The sequence below is a fragment of the Hemibagrus wyckioides genome, linkage group LG23 (genome assembly GCF_019097595.1).
Source record: "Hemibagrus wyckioides isolate EC202008001 linkage group LG23, SWU_Hwy_1.0, whole genome shotgun sequence".
NCBI lineage: Eukaryota > Metazoa > Chordata > Actinopteri > Siluriformes > Bagridae > Hemibagrus > Hemibagrus wyckioides.
The window spans coordinates 11,960,825-11,980,676 of record NC_080732.1 but is presented as its reverse complement, the minus strand read 5'-3'; the positions used below and the strand labels follow the sequence as shown (position 1 = coordinate 11,980,676).

Below are 19,852 nucleotides of genomic sequence, written 5' to 3'. Positions count from 1 at the left end.
AATCCATAAAAGGCATGGGTATAGAAGAAGAAATAGCCTTTACTGAGATCACTTACTTCATTAAGATTTTTTATTTTATTGCAAAACAAGCAATTGCATCTCAACTTTACAAAATGTTACACAAACCTATGTTTAAACTGTGTATTGTGGAGCAGTGTACAAAATGTATTCCAGAGTAACATTTTAAATGAAAGTAAATATTGATTAAAAACGAGAAAATCTAAGAACTCCCTTATGACTTTTACCTGAAAATCAATCACTTGTTCTCTGTACTAGTTGCAAAACACCCCGTGTTGGCAGGGAAACATTTCATCAGGGAAGAAATGCATTTTATCAGTAATGAACATTCCATCAGTGTGGAAAGTAAATGTAAATAAATAAAAAAATTCCCACTACACCACAGCTGGGATGAAGTACTGAAGAGACACATCCTCCTGAAGGAGAATCAAATGAATAATCCTCTTGTCAACAATATCTGTAGAGAAGAGAAATTGAGAATGGCACTGAAAACGTTGACCCTTGATCGACATATCTTGATTATGTAAAAGTATGCAACACAGATTGCACACACAGCTAATATAACATTCTGCTGTCTAGACCAAGTTTTTGTATCCTCCACCTAATAATTTATATTTAGAGAAACTGACCACTGACTTATACTAATGTTATACTTATGCTCTAGTTGTTGAACACTGATTGAATATAATCTCACACTCTCTTAAGCAAATATTCCTGATGATATTCCCGGGTGGACTATTGGCCTAGGGGTCCCAAGCCCTGATGAAAATGTAATGGCTGCATCGGGAAGGGAATCTAAACAAATAAACCAAAAAAAAAAACCATTGCCAAATTATATATGTGGATAAATGATCTGCTTTGGGACTCACAGCACAGCTGAAAAAATAGCAATAGATTAAAATAGACAGTGAAATTTGAACATACAGTGGCTGTCACGTTTTGCACTGCGCCTCCACCAACCTCCGAGTACCAACAGTAACTATACATTATACATATGATCCCTTCCCCTTTTCACTAACTCATAATTAAAGTACATAAAACCCCTCCACATATCCACTGTCACTTGTTTTGTCATTATGGGCTGTTACCAGTTCACAGTGCTAAATCATTTTATCTCTTCTTGGACAAGGTGCAATTTCTGACCTTTGCTTGAATAATGTACTTACTGCACATGGACTTAGTCGGGTTGACCTGCTGCCCCATAAGGAATTGCTGAAGTTTCCTAATATCCACTCGTGCATGTGCCATGGTCTCGACATCTCTGCTCTGACTCTGAGACTGTGAGGCGCCTGTGGAAAATGAAATACACAAGAAGGGTGTTTAAAGATTAGTTTGGATATGATAAAGTGTGACTAGTTTAAAAAGTCATTATATGTAGCTAATCTTCTGGTGCAGTAAAACCTTGCAGAAAATGTTATTACTACCTCAGATTAGAAATCTAAAACAGATTGAATTGACGTAATAATTTTAATTTCTACTCGCAATCTTTTACTTTCAAGCACTTTTTTTTTATTATTGAAATTATTCATTGGAACCTTAATGCTACTCAGCAGGACTTTCTATATTTCTATGTAAATTAGTATGCAAACTTCCTAATCCACAAACTCACCCCATGGAGGATTGCCAAGATCTTTGAAGTGTGTTGTCACAGACACGAGATCTGTTTCAATCTTTAAGTTCATTTCGCCATTTAGGTTAGCCTCTACTACCTGAATGACCGAGAGACAGAGGAACGAGAGAGAGAGAGAGAGAGAGAGAGAAAGCAAGAAAGAAGATAGTATTATCTTGCTGAAGTGACAAAAGGAAAAAGCATCCATCTATAAATTTTCTAAACCATTTATCCTACACAGTCTAATGGGGGAGCCTGGAAACTATACAGACTTGTTTTTTTCCTGCACCATGCTGTGTAAACTCTAGAGACTGCTGTGTGTAAAAATCACATAATTGGCTGATTCCATGAAAGAGCTGGTTTATAGTTGTTCCTATTAAAGTAGCTGATGAGGAAATATGAAAGATTTATGTGGTGTATACTAATTCGGCTACTATAATGTATTATTACAGGTTCTTTCTTTTATTGTAGATAACTTAATTTCAAATTCCACTGCCCACTCGATGGTCCAGTATGGCCAATTTCCAATAAAGATGACTAAATCCTGGCTCGTATACTGAATAGTAAATCTTTGTGATACTCACCAAATAGTTGGAGAGGTTCTTCATTCTGTCTACCACACTCTTCATAGTCTTCAGAGGGGGTAAATAAATGCTAACCTAAAAATGAAAATAGAAATTTTTTCACTGACTAAAAAAATAGTACTCTTGAAGCTATAAAACCAGTCACCGCTTTTAATGAAGTGTCTCAGTTCAGCTGCTCTAAACATTTTATAAACAATTTTTTTCTGAACTTTGGCTACTGTTGCTACAGCCCACTATTGCTGATATTTGCTAATCTTTTCCTTTATTATCTGTAGATACTAATACAGAGTACTAATGCTGACTAACGCCCTCCATACCCAGTCACTTGGGGTTTGGTGGAGAGCCTCTTCTAAACAAATTTAATATTTGTGCCATAACTTTTTGATGAAACATTGATTTTTCTTCTGCGGTAAAACCAGCAAAGAGTGAATTCAGCTTATAACATATATTAGGGGTCTTCTTCAGTCAGATTTGACCTCGACACCTCACACACACTTCCTCTTTCCTCATTGAATTTGCTAATCACGGTGGTTGAAAATGTAATGCATTTCTAATGTGCACCAACATTAAGTGGAAGATTCCAATATATTTGTTAATATATCGGAAAGAATATTATGTTAAATGGACTGAAATCTAGAAACTTAAAAATCACATGCTCAAGGTAGAGTATAAGTGATTAGCATGTCATTTCACCTCACTTTAAACTTTTTTCCTATATTTCTATACTTCTGTAAAGCTGTTTTGAGAGACTGTCCATTGTTAAAAGTTAAAAACTGTGATTTTTAAGTATAATTCTGAGAGCAATAGTGAAAATGCCTCTTGACATATTCATATGAGTTTGACAGAGAGCTGGTATAGACTCCATAGGTTTGTTCATTTTATACCAAATCCATCAGGGTGTCGTCTGAACCCATGCTTCAATGTAAGCGATTAGATATGAGGAAAATCTGACCTTTTGTACAAAGCAGATAACATGGACAATATCTCAAATACACTTACGTTTAAATATAAAAAATAATGTATAGAATTCTAGAAATTCTACCAGCTATGATATTTGACTGAATCCAAACCACTAACCTGGCACCCCTGCTGGCATAAAGATGCCTTCCATACCCTTTTATTCAGTGACTAGAGGAGATGCCATTTCACTTACGTCAAAGTCCGGCATACTGGGCTCTTTAAAGTCATGCCAAAGCCTCCTGGGTATAACGTCCACTGGGATGTCATGGGTGACAACGCGACTAATGGATGAGAGCGAAGGCTTGGAAGAAAGAGAAAAATAATAAAAAAGTAAGAGACATCAATAAGAGTGAATTATTTATATTGTTTTAAATCACAAGTGTTAATGAAACATGAATTTTCTATAAAGTATGCATGGATCTCCACATGTTTTAACAAGAACTGCACATTTTTCATTGCTTGTGAAAGAATCACAATTTCTTAAACATATGATTTTTATGAATCTTGGGCTTTCACAGCCATTCAAGATACTGGATAGTGGTATAACCATTCACACAAAAAGAATAACACCACTACCAAGGCAAAGATCATGAAAATATTAATATAAATAAAACATCCTTACCAATTCTGCAGCTAGAGTAAGGCATGGACAGTGCTTCTTTGTCAGTTTTATTTTGACAGACTTGGCATTCTGTGCAGTTTTTAAAGCTCGGAATAGGTTCTCTGGATTTATTTCCAAACATATTTCATTAGCGTCTTCTGACACACCTTCCAGTTGATATTCATCAAAAAAATTACCCTTGGAGAGAATAAAATGAAAGATTAGCCAGGACTTGAGCTTATAGAATGTGACTAAAGCAACCAGTAAACTAAAAATGAACTTATACATACAGACAAGTGACAAATTAAAGGAAAATTAAAGTGTCTGTTATGCTGTGGGAAACATTTTGATGCATTGGTTTGGTTTCTCCCTGTAAGAATCATTATGGGGTTATTATGCAACCTGGCTGCATAAATGTGAACACTCCTAAACTTATAGATGAAGATTTTTTATCTTTTTTGTGTAAGAGTTTATCAGATCTTATTTAGCAATATTTTGTCATTCTCTCTTGCAAAAGCATTCTAACTCCACAGATTTTTTTTGATTGGATTTAGATCTGAACTCTGGTCAGGTTTTAGTGAAACCATTCCTTTGCTGATATGGAGGTGTGCCTCCCTGCCTCCCTGAAAAGTTTTTTTGTCTGAGGTGTGTCCCGATTCGCACCTACACTATATTGCCAAAAGTATTCGCTCACCCATCCAAATAATCAGAATCAGGTGTTCCAATCACTTCCATGGCCACAGGTGTATAAAATCAAGCACCTAGGCATGCAGACTGTTTTTACAAACATTTGTGAAAGAATGGGTCGCTCTCAGGAGCTCAGTGAATTCCAGCGTGGAACTGTGATAGGATGCCACCTGTGCAACAAATCCAGTCGTGAAATTTCCTCGCTCCTAAATATTCCACAGTCATCTGTCAGCTGTATTATAAGAACGTGGAAGTGTTTGGGAACGACAGCAACTCAGCCACGAAGTGGTAGACCACGTAAACTGACGGAGCGGGGTCAGCGGATGCTGAGGCGCATAGTGCGAAGAGGTCGCCAACTTTCTGCAGAGTCAATCGCTACAGACCTCCAGACTTCATGTGGCCTTCAGATTAGCTCAAGAACAGTGCGCAGAGAGCTTCATGGAATGGGTTTCCATGGCCGAGCAGCTGCATCCAAGCCATACATCACCAAGTGCAATGCAAAGCGTCGGATGCAGTGGTGTAAAGCACGCCGCCACTGGACTCTAGAGCAGTGGAGACGCGTTCTCTGGAGTGACGAATCGCGCTTCTCCATCTGGCAATCTGATGGATGAGTCTGGGTTTGGCGGTTGCCAGGAGAACGGTACTTGTCTGACTGCATTGTGCCAAGTGTAAAGTTTGGTGGAGGGGGGATTATGGTGTGGGGTTGTTTTTCAGGAGCTGGGCTCGGCCCCTTAGTTCCAGTGAAAGGAACTCTGAATGCTTCAGCATACCAAGACATTTTGGACAATTCCATGCTCCCAACTTTGTGGGAAAAGTTTGGAGCTGGCCCCTTCCTCTTCCAACATGACTGTGCACCAGTGCACAAAGCAAGGTCCGTAAAGAAAAAAAATTCAAGATGGCTGACAAAACTGAAAAATGTCTAACGTTAATTCAAGTTAGCAGCGTCACAATCCATGCATTTGCCACTGATTGGGAAATGGCTTTTGAAAAAAGCTAATAAAAAGTAAAAATAGATACTGGGTATTACTCTTCTAAAATTCATACACTAGATGGTAGAGCACATAGTGCATAGTGTAAGTGAAGTACATCATTTGGGACACAGCTCCTGACTTCTTATCAATTTTAGAGGAACAATATTTTCTTAATGTCCCTGTTGGGCCACTTGATAATGTCGTTACAGGGTTTCATGGTATATTTAATGCCATGGACATTTTTGTAATCTTCTCTTGATTATTTATTTATTTTTATTTTTTTCAAAAATGAGATCCTGTACCTGCTTTAATTTATTTGGGGTTAATAAGTCACTTTAACTGATAGTACACTAACTAGTATTTAACATGAGTTTGTGATTGGATGATTCCGAACACATTCTCAATTATAAAACTATTTTCTTCTCAAATATTTCTGGTTGTTTGTCACTTAAAAAAAAAGAAAAGTCGAACACAAACAGCGGATAAATTTTATTTTACAGTAATGAACTAATTACATTTTCCAGTGCTGGGCTTCCTCAGAGTGTCCGCTAACATCGGAACTGTGCAATAAGTCAATTAGCTCATTTGTAATTTTTCTAGGGAAAAAAGATGGCATGTCTTATGGTGTATTTTTTTGCACTGCAGCATACTCAGAGAATACAATGCTTAACTCCTTTGCAAACTGTGGGAAGATTGGCAGGTCTGATGTAGTCATTTTTATAGAAAGTATTTATTTTCTGCATTCCTCACAGATTAAATACCTCTGCTCTAGAGCACAGTTTATAACAAAAATCTATACAACGATAAATGATGTAAAAATCAAATGCTATGTCCTTCTCTGTCACCTAGGCGAGATTTCAGAGATTTTTCGATTATAGTGATTTTTTAAATGCACTCTCCACCACCGCCATCATCATCATCAAAACACCAAATGTAGTAATATGTTTTGGAAGAAATAGATCACCACCCAGTACAGTTCGTCTGTTTCTAAGCGATACATAATAAAAGTATGAATAAATTTTACCTGCAGTAACTCGCACCACATGCTGACTCCTCCATTGGCAACTTTTCCAGAAAGGACGAAGAAAATGTTGTCGACAGTAAGTCGCACAACACAAGTCTTTGTGAGTTTTGTAATGGTATTCACCACACCTGTAGACACAATGAGCCTGATAAACCTTTGGTGAAGAATAAAAGCTACATTCAATTCAGTTCATCTGTATAGCACTTTTAACAATAGACATTGCCTTAAAGCAGCTTTACAGAGGTATAGAAAAAAAATGATGAAGTTTCTATTTTATCCCTAATGAGCAAGCCTGAGGTGACGGTGACAAGGAAAAACTCCCTGAGGAAGAAACCTTGAGAGGAACCAGGCTCAGAAGGGAACCTCATCCTCATTTGGGTGATACCAGACAGTAAATAATGTAAACGCTGTAACTGTAACTGATGTCCTTTCTTCTACATAAGCTACAAAAGTTATGAACTAAATTTTGTCCACAATAAAGTTGTTGATCTTTCGGCTGCTCCCTACACGTGTGAGGGGTCGCCACAGCAGACCGAATGGTCCACACAACAACTTGGCAGAGGTTTTATGCCGGATGCCCTTCCTGACGCAACCCTCACATTTTATCCGGGCTTGGGACCGGCACTGCATCCATTGGCTGGGAATCGAACCCGGGCCTTCCACATGGAAGCTCGCTCATCCATGTCTTTATGGATCTTGCTTTGTGCACTGATGTGCAGTCATGTTGGAACAGGAAGGGGTCATCCCCAAACTGTTCCCACTAAGTTGAGAGCATGAAATTGTCCAAAATGTCTTGGTATGCTGAAGAGTTCCTTTCACTGGAACTAAGGGGCCAAGCACAACCCCTGAAAAACTCAACGACTTGTCCCAAAACTTTTGGCAATATAGTGTATTATCATATGTTTTCTTTATGTACACAGGCATGATTAAATAACAAAATTGTGGGTTGCTCTGGTGAGTGTGTATAGCTACTACAGCTAGCTTGCTTTGCTGAACTGTTAATCCCCTGGACAACAGTGACCACAGGATCAGTCTCTAAATATCCACAAGCGACGAACTTATTCTACAAACACATCACTACAGTAGAAGCAGCACAACTCCATGTTACTGTCCGGTGTAGAATAACGGAGAAAAACAGCTAGCCTGGTCACTTTGTTCAAACTAGTGTTTACTATTTACCTACGTGTGAAATGATTGAGACATCCCACGTCATTTATCTTCGATCGGAACTTCATTGTCACTTCAGCTGATAAAGTTGCACATTGACAGCGAGTGATTCCACGTGTTATTGTTTCTAAATGACTTTAAATAAAATTATTAATTTCTACTGTCACTGTGTCATAATAAATAACAAACCCGAGCAACTCGCGCCAATGATGCACACAAATGAATGCTCCGTAGAAACAAGGGTATTTTCTATAGGTTCCGCCTGTACATGAGTCATGAGAAGTGTACTTTATATGAGTGTCCAGTGTTAGAAGTATACATTATATGAGTGTCCAGTGTTATTAGTGTCCTTTATATGAGAGTCCAGTGTTATTAGTGTCCTTTATATGATTGTCCAGTGTTAGAAGTGTACTTTATATGAGTGTCCAGTGTTAGTAGTGTACTTTATATGAGGATCCAGTGTTAGTAGTGTACTTTATATGAGTGTCCAGTGTTATTAGTGTCCTTTATATGAGTGTCCAGTGTTATTAGTGTCCTTTATATGATTGTCCAGTGTTAGAAGTGTACTTTATATGAGTGTCCAGTGTTAGTAGTGTACTTTATATGAGTGTCCAGTGTTAGAAGTGTACTTTATATGAGTGTCCAGTGTTATTAGTGTCCTTTATATGAGAGTCCAGTGTTAGTAGTGTACTTTATATGAGGATCCAGTGTTAGAAGTGTACTTTATATGAGTGTCCAGTGTTATTAGTGTCCTTTATATGAGTGTCCAGTGTTAGAAGTGTACTTTATATGAGTGTCCAGTGTTAGTAGTGTACTTTATATGAGTGTCCAGTGTTAGTAGTGTACTTTATATGAGTGTCCAGTGTTAGTAGTGTCCTTTATATGGCAGTCCAGTGTTAGTAGTGTACTTTATATGAGTGTCCAGTGTTAGTAGTGTACTTTATATGAGAGTCCAGTGTTAGTAGTGTACTTTATATGAGTGTCCAGTGTTATTAGTGTCCTTTATATGAGAGTCCAGTGTTAGAAGTGTACTTTATATGAGAGTCCAGTGTTATTAGTGTCCTTTATATGAGTGTCCAGTGTTATTAGTGTACTTTATATGAGTGTCCAGTGTTATGAGTGTCCTTTATATGAGGATCCAGTGTTATGAGTGTCCTTTATGTGAGTGTTAGAAGTGTACTTTATATGAGTGTCCAGTGTTAGAAGTGTACTTTATATGAGTGTCCAGTGTTATGAGTGTCCTTTATATGAGGATCCAGTGTTAGAAGTGTACTTTATATGAGTGTCCAGTGTTAGACGTGTACTTTATATGAGTGTCCAGTGTTAGAAGTGTACTTTATATGAGTGTCCAGTGTTATGAGTGTCCTTTATATGAGGATCCAGTGTTAGAAGTGTACTTTATATGAGTGTCCAGTGTTAGAAGTGTACTTTATATGAGTGTCCAGTGTTAGAAGTATACATTATATGAGTGTCCAGTGTTAGACGTGTACTTTATATGAGTGTCCAGTGTTAGAAGTGTACTTTATATGAGTGTCCAGTGTTATGAGTGTCCTTTATATGAGGATCCAGTGTTATGAGTGTCCTTTATGTGAGTGTTAGAAGTGTACTTTATATGAGTGTCCAGTGTTAGAAGTGTACTTTATATGAGTGTCCAGTGTTAGAAGTGTACTTTATATGAGTGTCCAGTGTTAGAAGTGTACTTTATATGAGTGTCCAGTGTTATTAGTGTACTTTATATGAGTGTCCAGTGTTAGAAGTGTACTTTATATGAGTGTCCAGTGTTAGAAGTGTACTTTATATGAGTGTCCAGTGTTAGAAGTGTACTTTATATGAGTGTCCAGCGTTAGAAGTGTACTTTATATGAGTGTCCAGCGTTAGAAATGTACTTTATATGAGTGTCCAGTGTTAGAAATGTACTTTATATGAGTGTCCAGTGTTAGAAATGTACTTTATATGAGTGTCCAGTGTTAGACGTGTACTTTATATGAGTGACCAGTGTTAGTAGTGTACTTTATATGAGTGTCCAGTGTTAGTAGTGTACTTTATATGAGTGTCCAGTGTTAGAAGTGCACTTTATATGAGTGTCCAGTGTTAGAAGTGTACTTTATATGAGTGTCCAGCGTTAGAAGTGTACTTTATATGAGTGTCCAGCGTTAGAAATGTACTTTATATGAGTGTCCAGTGTTAGAAATGTACTTTATATGAGTGTCCAGTGTTAGAAATGTACTTTATATGAGTGTCCAGTGTTAGAAATGTACTTTATATGGGTGTCCAGTGTTATGAGTGTCCAGTGTTAGAAGTGTACTTTATATGGGTGTCCAGTTTTATGAGTGTCTTTTATATGAGTGTCCAGTGTTATGAGTGTCTTTTATAGGAGTGTCCATTGTTATGAGTGTCCTTTATATGAGGATCCAGTGTTATAAGTGTCATTTATATTAGTGTCCAGTGTTGGGAGTGTCCTTTATATGGGTGTCCAGTGTTATGAGTGTCCAGTGTTAGAAGTGTACTTTATATGAGTGTCCAGTGTTATGAGTGTCTTTTATATGAGTGTCCAGTGTTATGAGTGTCTTTTATATGAGTGTCCATTGTTATGAGTGTCCTTTATATGAGGATCCAGTGTTATAAGTGTCATTTATATTAGTGTCCAGTGTTGGGAGTGTCCTTTATATGAGTGTCCAGTGTTATGAGTGTCCTTTATATGAGTGTCCAGTGTTATGAGTGTCCTTTATATGAGTGTCCAGTGTTATGATCAGTATGTTGTAACAGTGAGGTGTGAAGCTATAACTATGTTTTCATGCACAGAAAAGTCTTTAGGACTGAGGACCTCATGACTTACTGAACACCTCTAAAGCTGGGATATGCACTAAGGAAGATTTCCACTGTGTTGTAATGTAATGTGGCAATAATCAAGGCTTTCTTCTTCTTCCTCTTCTTCTAAAAATACTTGGAGATGTGGTGTAATAGAAAAATAGGCGACCTAACTAAAACTGCATGTCCCTGTGTGTGTTATTTCTTAGATTCTTCGGAAGAGTTTTTCTTCTTGTCATTTTTTTTCTTCACGTTCATCTTCCAAACTGAAGCTCGTCTTCTGTCTCGCGGGGCCATGCTTTGGGAGTGTTTATTGCGCCATCACTACGTAATGTCCTGTATTCTGCGAAGCACAGTTTTGATGCGCAGATGGTTTGACCTGCAGAAGTTCCCACAGAGGAGGGGGAGGAGGAGGAGGAGGAGGAGGTCCGGCTCGGTCCGGCGGAAGCTTCTGCTTAAGACCATCGAGTTGTTCTCTATTCGTCTTTTTTCCTGCACACTTTCCTCAACCGCGTGGCTTTCGACTGCTATTATTATTATTATTATTATTATTATTATTATTATTATTATTATTATTGGTGTATGACGATTTATATTTTATTGAACATTTGTCCACAAACTGAGGATAAGGAAACATATCGTAGGACTCGAAATTTCTTCCAAATGGATATTAATGCCCGAAAGCTGCTGTTATTTTTTGTAGCAGGATTTTTAGGTGAGTAAAATGAAATCTATTATTTTGGCAACAGAAACCTAGTCAACAACTTTTATTGTCTGTTGGGGGAAAAAAATAGAAAGATTTGTTCCTGATGAAGTCTCTACTTCTTCTTTTTTTTTTTTGCCAATTGCACTAAGAATGTCAATTTTCCTGTATATTGCCAGGGTGCATTAAAGATTTATGTTTGCTGAAAACATTATAGGGCTAATTCGACTTTCTCCACATTTACACATCATTCACGTGCATTTTATAGTGGTGTATGTGTGAACGCAGTTTTCTACTCGGTATAGCTTCTTGTCTTAATTAGTCTACTTTACAGGGTTAATTTGACTATTCTTTTGTAAAGAACTAGAAAATTAGAAATTTTATTTGATTGTTTTTATTTATATATTTTATTTAAGTTTACCTGAACCGATTGTGAAGTGGGCGTGGTTTCCGAGCTCGATTTGCAGAGGTGTTCACGGTGTTCACCTTGAGCATTATGGATGCTGTATTAATGATGGTGGTGTTTTCAAAGTTTCTTGTTTTGTATTGGTCTTAAGGACTGAGACTATTGTATTATGAAGTGTTTTGAAAGATCAAGTTCTTTTGGTTCACTCTCTTCGTGTAAACCCAGGCAGGTTTATTAGGTCATGATGTGGTGGTCTGGTAGTTCAGTGTTAAGGAAGGTTGGTGTGATTGTACTGCGATGAACTCTTGAAGGTGTTAATGATCATTAAGTAATAATGATTTTTCAGATTTGTGTAATATTGTGCATGTGTAATTTTTTTTTTTGCAGTAATGAGATTTTTCAACACAACCTTAGGCTAAAGATTTGAGTAAATTGTTCATGTACAAACAAAAATATTGCCCTTGATTCAAATAAAATTGACTTGAAACATGCTTTGTTAGATTTATTAATATTTATGTATCATTAACAACATTTACAGGATAAAGGTACTAAGAAAAACTGATTTGTAGTAACCTCTCACAAGTGGGGAGAAGTGGACCCAAAGCATGACGACAAAATGCCCTCCACAGCGTTTTAGATAGAAAACAATAGATAAAAAAAAAACACAACCCTTTTAAAATGGCAGGTTTTTGTGTTAGAATAAAATGAAACCAAGATCATTTGTTTCAAAACGTTTTCCACCTATAGAATTATTATAACTTTTGGAGTTGGCCTCATCAGATTATAAGACATTTCACTACAATGTTTGGGGTGATATAGGTTTGCTTTTTGTGAGAAAATGCTTCCATCTATCCACCCCGCCCCATAGCCCAGACATGTGAAAAATATAAAAGTTTGTAGTCACGCTTACAGCATAATCAGTCCTTGTCAGCTCCTTCCTGTAGCTCCTTTAACATTGCTCCTTTAAACTTCCCAGTATGTTTTGGTTTTAAATTTTCTCAATTTGTGCTCCATTTTCTCTACTTGTTGATGTCTAGTATTTTGGAGATTCCCCTCTACTGATTGATACCTTTCAACAAGTGAGATACCATGATTTTTGTGGACCATAGCCCCAGCAGTCAAATGAAACCACAAAGATGTGAAGAAAATCCTGCAGAAACAGCTGACCCTTCTTTGTGGTTAACCAGAATATATACTTTGGTCTTATGAAATTGAATATGATTGCTTCGTTCTAAACACTGCCACATCCCCAGTTGTAAAAGGGTGCACACACTTACAGTATGCAGCCAGGTTTTTTGCAATCCAATCATCATTTTTTTTTCCTATTTTCCCTAAAATGTTCCTGATTATTTTTCACTTAGGGTTTTTTTTTTTTTCACATTGTAGTTTCACATAGATTGAGGGTGGAAAAAATGTTCTACGATTTATCTTCGTTTCATTTTATTACAACAAAACATTGGTCATTTTAACATGAGTGTGTAGACCTTTTATATCAATTCTAAATGTTTCCTCCTCAGGTTATCCTCTGAACACTGTATGGTTCTACAGCATTTATTATCATATCATATCATAGTTTATTAAGTGGGAGTGAACAATGCATTGAGATGCAAATGGAAAAAAAATCCAAAAGATCCAAAATCATACATGTACATAACATAAAAAATCCCAAATTATTTTCTTACGATCTTAAAATATTAATAAAGGCAGTAAGAATAATACAGCTCTGAAAAAAAAAAAAATAAGAGACCACTGCCCAATCTCCAGATTTGAACCCTATTGAAAACATCTGTAATGTCATCAAGAGGAAAATGGATGGTCAAAAAACCAGCAAGCAAAGCTGAGCTGTTTGCTTTTTTGCAAAAAAGAGTGGTATAAAGTTCCCCAACAGCAACGTGAAAAACTGGTGGAGAGCATGGAGCCAAAACGCATGCAAATCGGGGTTATTCCACCAAATACTGATTTCTTAATGTTATTTAGCCAAAGCATTTGTTTACAAATGATTTGCATTTTGTTTTATTTGAGTTATTAAAGCTCTGCAAATACTGCAGGATCTTGGGTTATTTTGATGTGTTGTCATTTCCTTTAAATATACACTCTATAGTTATTATTAAATAAAAATAAAACTATCAGCAGTTCACAAAAAAAATGAACCAAAACTGTTCATCTCAGCAATACATGAACCTGGAAGAAAAAAACATAAGAAACTGATTATTTTGCAGTGGTCTCTTATTGTTTTTCCAGAGCTGTCTTAACAAGAGTTATGTATTCTAGATAAACGTATTAATACTTGTACCTTTGTTGTTGCTTTTTTACATCTGTAATGTGCAGATAAAATGTTTCTGACAATTCTGTTTATACCAAAAGAGAACATTGAGTTAAAAGTCACATGCAGTCCTCACGTTCTGGAGTGTAATACGACAGCTCTTCACCTGGAGATGGAGGAGTGTGGAGGACACTTCAAGACTGAAATGGCTGAGTTACACCCCAATTATTCGTGCGACTTTACCCATTTTATTAGGTAACCACTTATATTTTCTACATCATGCTAGATTACAGCTGAACAGTATAAGACTCCCATATAGATCTTATATATCTTTGTATAACCAGATTAATTAGGTTGCCATCAACCTTTACAAAAGCAACATAGTAGTTCACTTAATCTTAATTCATATTCCGTTCTAAAATTTTCATTCAAAGTCAATGTCAATTGAAGCAAGTGCCCCATAAAGAGACTCTTTTTGGCCTTCATTAAAACCCTCAGGTACTGCTAAATAAACACTGAATAAGCATATTCATATACAGTGTGCAGCTATAATACACGGTCCATTAGCCATTTCAACTATAGCTGGTATGCTGGAAAAGCCTGAACAGAAGAGTGACAAATTGGCACAAACCTAGCAAAAGTCTGGGATTGAATTTAGGGTCATATTCCACCATGAATTTAGTTGTTTGTGACTATTCTTTATTATTTAATAACATTATAATTAGATATTTTGAAAAAGTGATGTGTTTCGGAATATTATATAATAGTATCAGGGCTTCGTGTAGCTTGCCATCCACAAGTCAGACCTTTCAGACTGGAGAGGCCCAGCTCTGACACCCAAGTTAATCTGGTACTCAAAAGAACTGTATATCTGAAGAGCAGTCTGTTTTAAGACCAGCAACATTGGTCCAGTTGCTGGCGCTGGAGTAAGGGGACGGGCTATTCATTTTCAAGGCTGCATGTTGGGAAAAGCTGCTGCAATGTGTGGTACACTTTGCACTGTGACCCCAAAAAGCTTCATATAGTTCCACAGATTTATAAATGTAGGTGATACATGGCAGAAACCCAGGGTTCAACCAGAAGGTCTCTTTGTACATTGGTAGTGTATATATGAATAGGTTTTCCTTTACATGAAATAAGCATTATGAGTCTGGATAAACATCTATTATCCAGAAATCTCTGACTGTATGATATATGTCAAATTTCATACCTTCAGTAATTTCCGCATTAATTACCATTTCAGTAATGTGTATCATGTTTCTAAAGTAGTGACTGAACACAATCTCTTGTTTCTCTCTACAGTGCATACCACTACTTTACATCCTGCGCAGAGAACAATTCAGTGAAGATCGGCTGTTTTTGGCCCCACCCAGTGGTAGAGCACTATATTATCCTTATCCACAAACAATTCTTTTCCAACTGCACGAAAAACAAGGACCCAAGTGACACTCTTGAAGACACTTTCAACTCAACCATAAATATTCTTATCATAGTTACAGTCTTACTTACACTGGCCATGGTCACATCAGTGGTATGTTGCAGCAAGCAAAGATAGTACCTATAGGTTGAAGATGTTATGCATATGGTATATAAGACCAGTTTTACCCAAAGTACCACTCACCTGGCTTTTGTATTTGCATGTAAACCATTTGGCTGACACCTTTGATTGAAGTGACTTGATGAGATGAGATGCAACTGAGCAGTTGAGGTCTAAAGGCCTAACTGATATTGAATAATATGGAGATGATCCTGAAGTATGACAGTGTGCATGGTGCATGGAAAGGAAAAGTATGTGAGTGACCCTAAGACACAAACTGAATGGACAAAACTATCCCCAGTTCGTTTGCACTTATAAGGCACTGGTCCTTCAAACTAAACTCTGACAAGGACATAAAATACTTTCCCAGAATCAACAATAATAGAGTGGACATAGGCTTTCATGGGGTACAAAAACTGTTAGAAATTGATGCACAATTTTTTTGAATATACATTATATAAATATACATTGTTGTACCTGGTGCCACAAGACACTGTGTTGATATATACACCATATACATTATTCTTATGTACATAGAATAAATTAAAATGGAATATCATACAGTGTATGTGAATTGAGGGTACAAAATAGAGATACTGTATAGAGATATGCACATAGCCTGATATTTTTCTGCTCTGTCTCTTTCCCACTAACATCAATTTTTACCCTTTTCCCACACTCACAAACAGACAATCCAAACAGGATGTCAACCCCCACTGGCCTTCCTTCTTTCCTTCCTTCCTTCTCCACATTACTGCAACTGAGTAGTCTCATCCACACAGACATATTCCCAACCCCCAGTGATATAAGAACTACAGTAGAAATAAAACCTCTTGAACTTAATTCTTTTTATTGCAGCGCACAGTATTTGTACTCCATCTTTAACCTTTTGAAACAAATTACAATGTTCTATGACTAATATGAAGTTAAACATTTTTATTTAGGTCCTGGTTTTCAAAAAGTGGGGTTTTAGTGCTGTACTCACATTGCTATCTTACAATGATCTTTATGGTGCAAAAATCAGTCCCAGGGCTATGAAGGTTTAATTTGTTGATAAAAAATGGGATGATGCATGATGTATAATCTCATTTTATATGATATTTATTTCTGGCTGAAAATGAAACTATTTGTTCCAGTGCAGCAACATGCCATTAATAGAAGAAACAGTTTCAAAGGATGTTTTTTATTATTATTATTAAATATGATGAATGCCTCTGGCATTAATTTCCTGTTTATGCATTAAATCACTGAGTGAATCTTACTAGCTTATAAGTTAATGCCATATTTTGCGCTGTGAAGAATAAAAATAGAATCTCTTATGCCTTGTTTGGTCAATCTTTTATAGAAAAGTTTAAAGCTAACATCTGAGGTCTCACCAATCACAGGGGACTACTTAGTGACTACATGGAAAGCCTGTAATTTACGTAATCATGGCAGTGAATTGGTTCTCTATTAAATGTCTCTATTTTATTCAGAATTCTTGGTGAATTTCAATATTTCAGTGAATCAAATGATCAAATCTCTCACCACAGCATTATGTTGGTTGGTGAACTGTTTTTATGGGACAGCATTGTCTGCATGTGAAACTCTTTTAAAGCCCCCACACACTGCTGAAAGCATCCATTAAGGCCACATCATAACCTCTGATTTAAACAGATGTACTCACACTGAGTTTGGATTTTGACCTCATGAACAGTTTGGCGATCTGCCACCCCAGTTTTGAATGTTTCTCCTACAAGAAATAGTGTATAAGAGGAAGCGACACATACACTCACTGCTGTGCTTGAGAAGTTTGGGATCACTTAAAAATGTTATTATTTTCCAAGGAAACACACATGAAATTAGTCTGAACAGAAAATATAGCAAAAGAAAAGGACATGCTGACATGTCAGAGTTAGGAATAATGATTTTGATGGAAATGATGAATGTTTTCTTCAAACTTTGCCTTCATCAAAAAAACCCCAAAACACCTTTTGCAGCAATTACAGCCTGGGCATTCTAGCTGTCAATTTTTCAAGATAATATGATGAGATTTCACCCCATGCTTCCTGGAGCATCTCCCACAAGATGGATTGACTGATGGAGTCTTCCTTCGTTGCTGAAATCAAGCTGAAATATGCAACTGATATCCCAAACTTTTGAGCGGTAATGTATATAATTTTGTATAAGTTCTCAGTAATGAAAATGTAGGACATTACCAAACAATACTAAAAACTCACTAACCTTTATCAGAAAGTAAGGGGAAATGTCAGGGAGCTACAGTGAAGCCAAAATGTGAAAGCCAAATTCCTTGGAATGTCTTGATAACCCTGAGAAAGGTGTATATCAAATAATTTTCTCTCATGCCAATTCATGATCCAGAAAAAAAAACATTACAACAACAAAAAAAAAAAGAAGTTTCCATTTTCCAGAGCCACTACAGTCTTGTGGAAGTATATTGCCGCCATCTACAGGCACGAGAAATAACTAAGGAAACATAAATAAGAGAAGGAAATGATATTCAAAATGACAATTATTGTATTTCAACTCATTAAAGGGTCTGCAGTGAAAATCTGTTTCTGCGGAAAGCTAAACGCTGTATAACTTACAAATAAAAACAAAACTATTGTATGATATTGAAATATTGTATGATCTAGGTCAGAATGGCCTCAAATTCTGACCAGACCATATCTTGTCTTTGATGTTACTAAAGCTGTTAAACACATTGAAGACTAAGCCTTTATTAGTCACATATACTTTACAGAACAGTGAAATTTTGCTTTTTATCCTTTTTGGAACCTGGGGTCAGAGTGCAAGCTTAATAGCCCAACAGTGGTGGCTTGGTGGTGGTGGTGGGGCTAGAATAAGTAACCCAGAGTATTAACTGTTGTATGGCAACAAGTCATGCATGCGCACGCACACAAACACACAATGATGTTAGTGCAAAGGTTTTGGTCACCTGAACATAACAAAGTTAGAAGCACAGAATTGCAGAGTATGTCTCTGTATGCTGTAGCTTTACAAATTGCCTTCACTAGAACTAAGGACCCAAACCTGTTCCAGAATGTCAAAGCCTTGTGCACAAGTCAGTTCCATGAAGACCTGGTTTGCCAAGGTTGGTGTGGAAGAACTTGAATGTCCTGCAGAGACCCCAAATGCACTGAACATCTTTACGATGAATTTGAAAGCCCTGTGTTGGAATGGGCACAAATCCCCCCAGCAACACTCCAAAATCCAGAGGAATGTTTTCCAGGAAAACATGGACGGTATTATATATAGGGCATTTGGGAAACTACATCTGGAAAGGGATGTTCAAAAACCACATAAGAATTTGATGGTAAGGTGTATAGTACTGTTGCAATGACATGGGTGAAAGTGTGTCATTGGATACTGCTGTAAATAGAGATAAAATAAATAGGAAATTCCATTAACTTCACAAGGTCATCACACATACTGTGTTTAGAGAAAATGTATGAATGTACAACCTTCAGTGACAACATGCATATCAACTACAATTTTTAGGTGTTGTAGTTACACTATATTGTCAAAAGTCTTGGGACAAATAATTGAATTCAGGTGTTGTTTTTCAGGGGCTGGGCTTGGCCCCTTGGTTCCAGTGAAAGGAACTCTTAATGCTTCAGCATATCAAGACATTTTGGACAATTCCATGCTCCCAATATTGTGGGAACAGTTTGGGGATGACCCTTTCCTTTTTCAACATGACTATGCACCAGTGCACAAATCAAGCACCATAAAGTCATGGATGAACAAATTTGGTATTGAGGAACTTGACTGGAGTCCTGACCTCAACCTGATAGAACAGCTTTGGGATAAATTAGAGCGAAGACTGTGATCCAGACCTTCTCGTCCAACATCAGTGCCTGACCTCACAAATGCGCTTCTAGAGGAATGGTTAAATATTCCCATAAACACACTCCTAAACCTTGTGGAAAGCCTTCCCAGAAGAGTTGAAGCTGTTATAGCTATAAAGAGCAGGCCAACTCCATATTACATTCATATGCATGTACTGTAAGGGCAGATGTCCCAGTTTTGGCCTAGATCACAGTCTCCACTCTAATTCATCCCAAAGGTGTTCTATCGGGTTGAGGTCGGGACTCTGTACAGGCCAGTCAAGTTCCTCCACACCAAACTCACTCATCCATGTCTTTATGGACCTTGCTTTGTGCACTGGTGTACAGTCATGTTGGAACAGGAAGGGGTCATCCCCAAACTGTTCCCACAAAGCTTAAGGTTTTCCAAAATGTCTTGGTATGCTGAAGCATTAAGAGTTCCTTTCACTGGAACTAATGGGGCAAGCCTGAAAAACTTAAAAACACCACCTGGAGTCAATGATTTGGAGGGGTGTCCCAGGACATTTTGCAATGTAGTGCATGTCTCTGTTAATCCCAGCCCCACTGCACTATTATTAACGTTTTTAATGCCAATAAATGTGCAGTTATCATACCAAGCTACATCTACATCTAATAGTTGCATCTTAATTACCGACGATATTCTTTTTGGATATTTGATATAAC

At 37.1% G+C, this 19,852-nt stretch overlaps 2 protein-coding genes across 4 annotated transcripts; one reads left to right on the top strand and one right to left on the bottom strand.

Annotated features, from left to right (window-relative positions):
- Window positions 1–68: 68 nt before the first annotated feature.
- On the bottom strand, window positions 69–7,845 carry hus1 (HUS1 checkpoint clamp component). Of its 3 annotated transcripts, none has more exons than XM_058376519.1 (8): window positions 7,634–7,845; window positions 6,455–6,582; window positions 3,794–3,970; window positions 3,365–3,472; window positions 2,212–2,286; window positions 1,628–1,727; window positions 1,185–1,307; window positions 69–475 (listed from the first exon to the last, which is right to left on the bottom strand). In XM_058376519.1, the coding sequence occupies exons 1-8, from the start codon at window positions 7,665–7,667 to the stop codon at window positions 393–395; spliced, it is 828 nt and encodes a 275-aa protein (XP_058232502.1). In that variant the 5' UTR covers window positions 7,668–7,845; the 3' UTR covers window positions 69–392. The 3 variants fall into 3 exon arrangements, with proteins under 3 accessions (XP_058232502.1, XP_058232503.1, XP_058232501.1); XM_058376518.1 differs by having other exon boundaries at window positions 71–475; window positions 7,638–7,845; XM_058376520.1 differs by lacking the exon at window positions 6,455–6,582 and having other exon boundaries at window positions 7,638–7,845.
- Window positions 7,846–10,845: 3,000 nt separating this feature from the next.
- On the top strand, window positions 10,846–16,657 carry LOC131343897 (receptor activity-modifying protein 3-like). The gene is made up of 3 exons (XM_058375748.1): window positions 10,846–11,144; window positions 13,903–14,056; window positions 15,104–16,657. The coding sequence occupies exons 1-3, from the start codon at window positions 11,012–11,014 to the stop codon at window positions 15,354–15,356; spliced, it is 540 nt and encodes a 179-aa protein (XP_058231731.1). The 5' UTR covers window positions 10,846–11,011; the 3' UTR covers window positions 15,357–16,657.
- The last annotated feature ends 3,195 nt before the right edge of the window (window positions 16,658–19,852 follow it).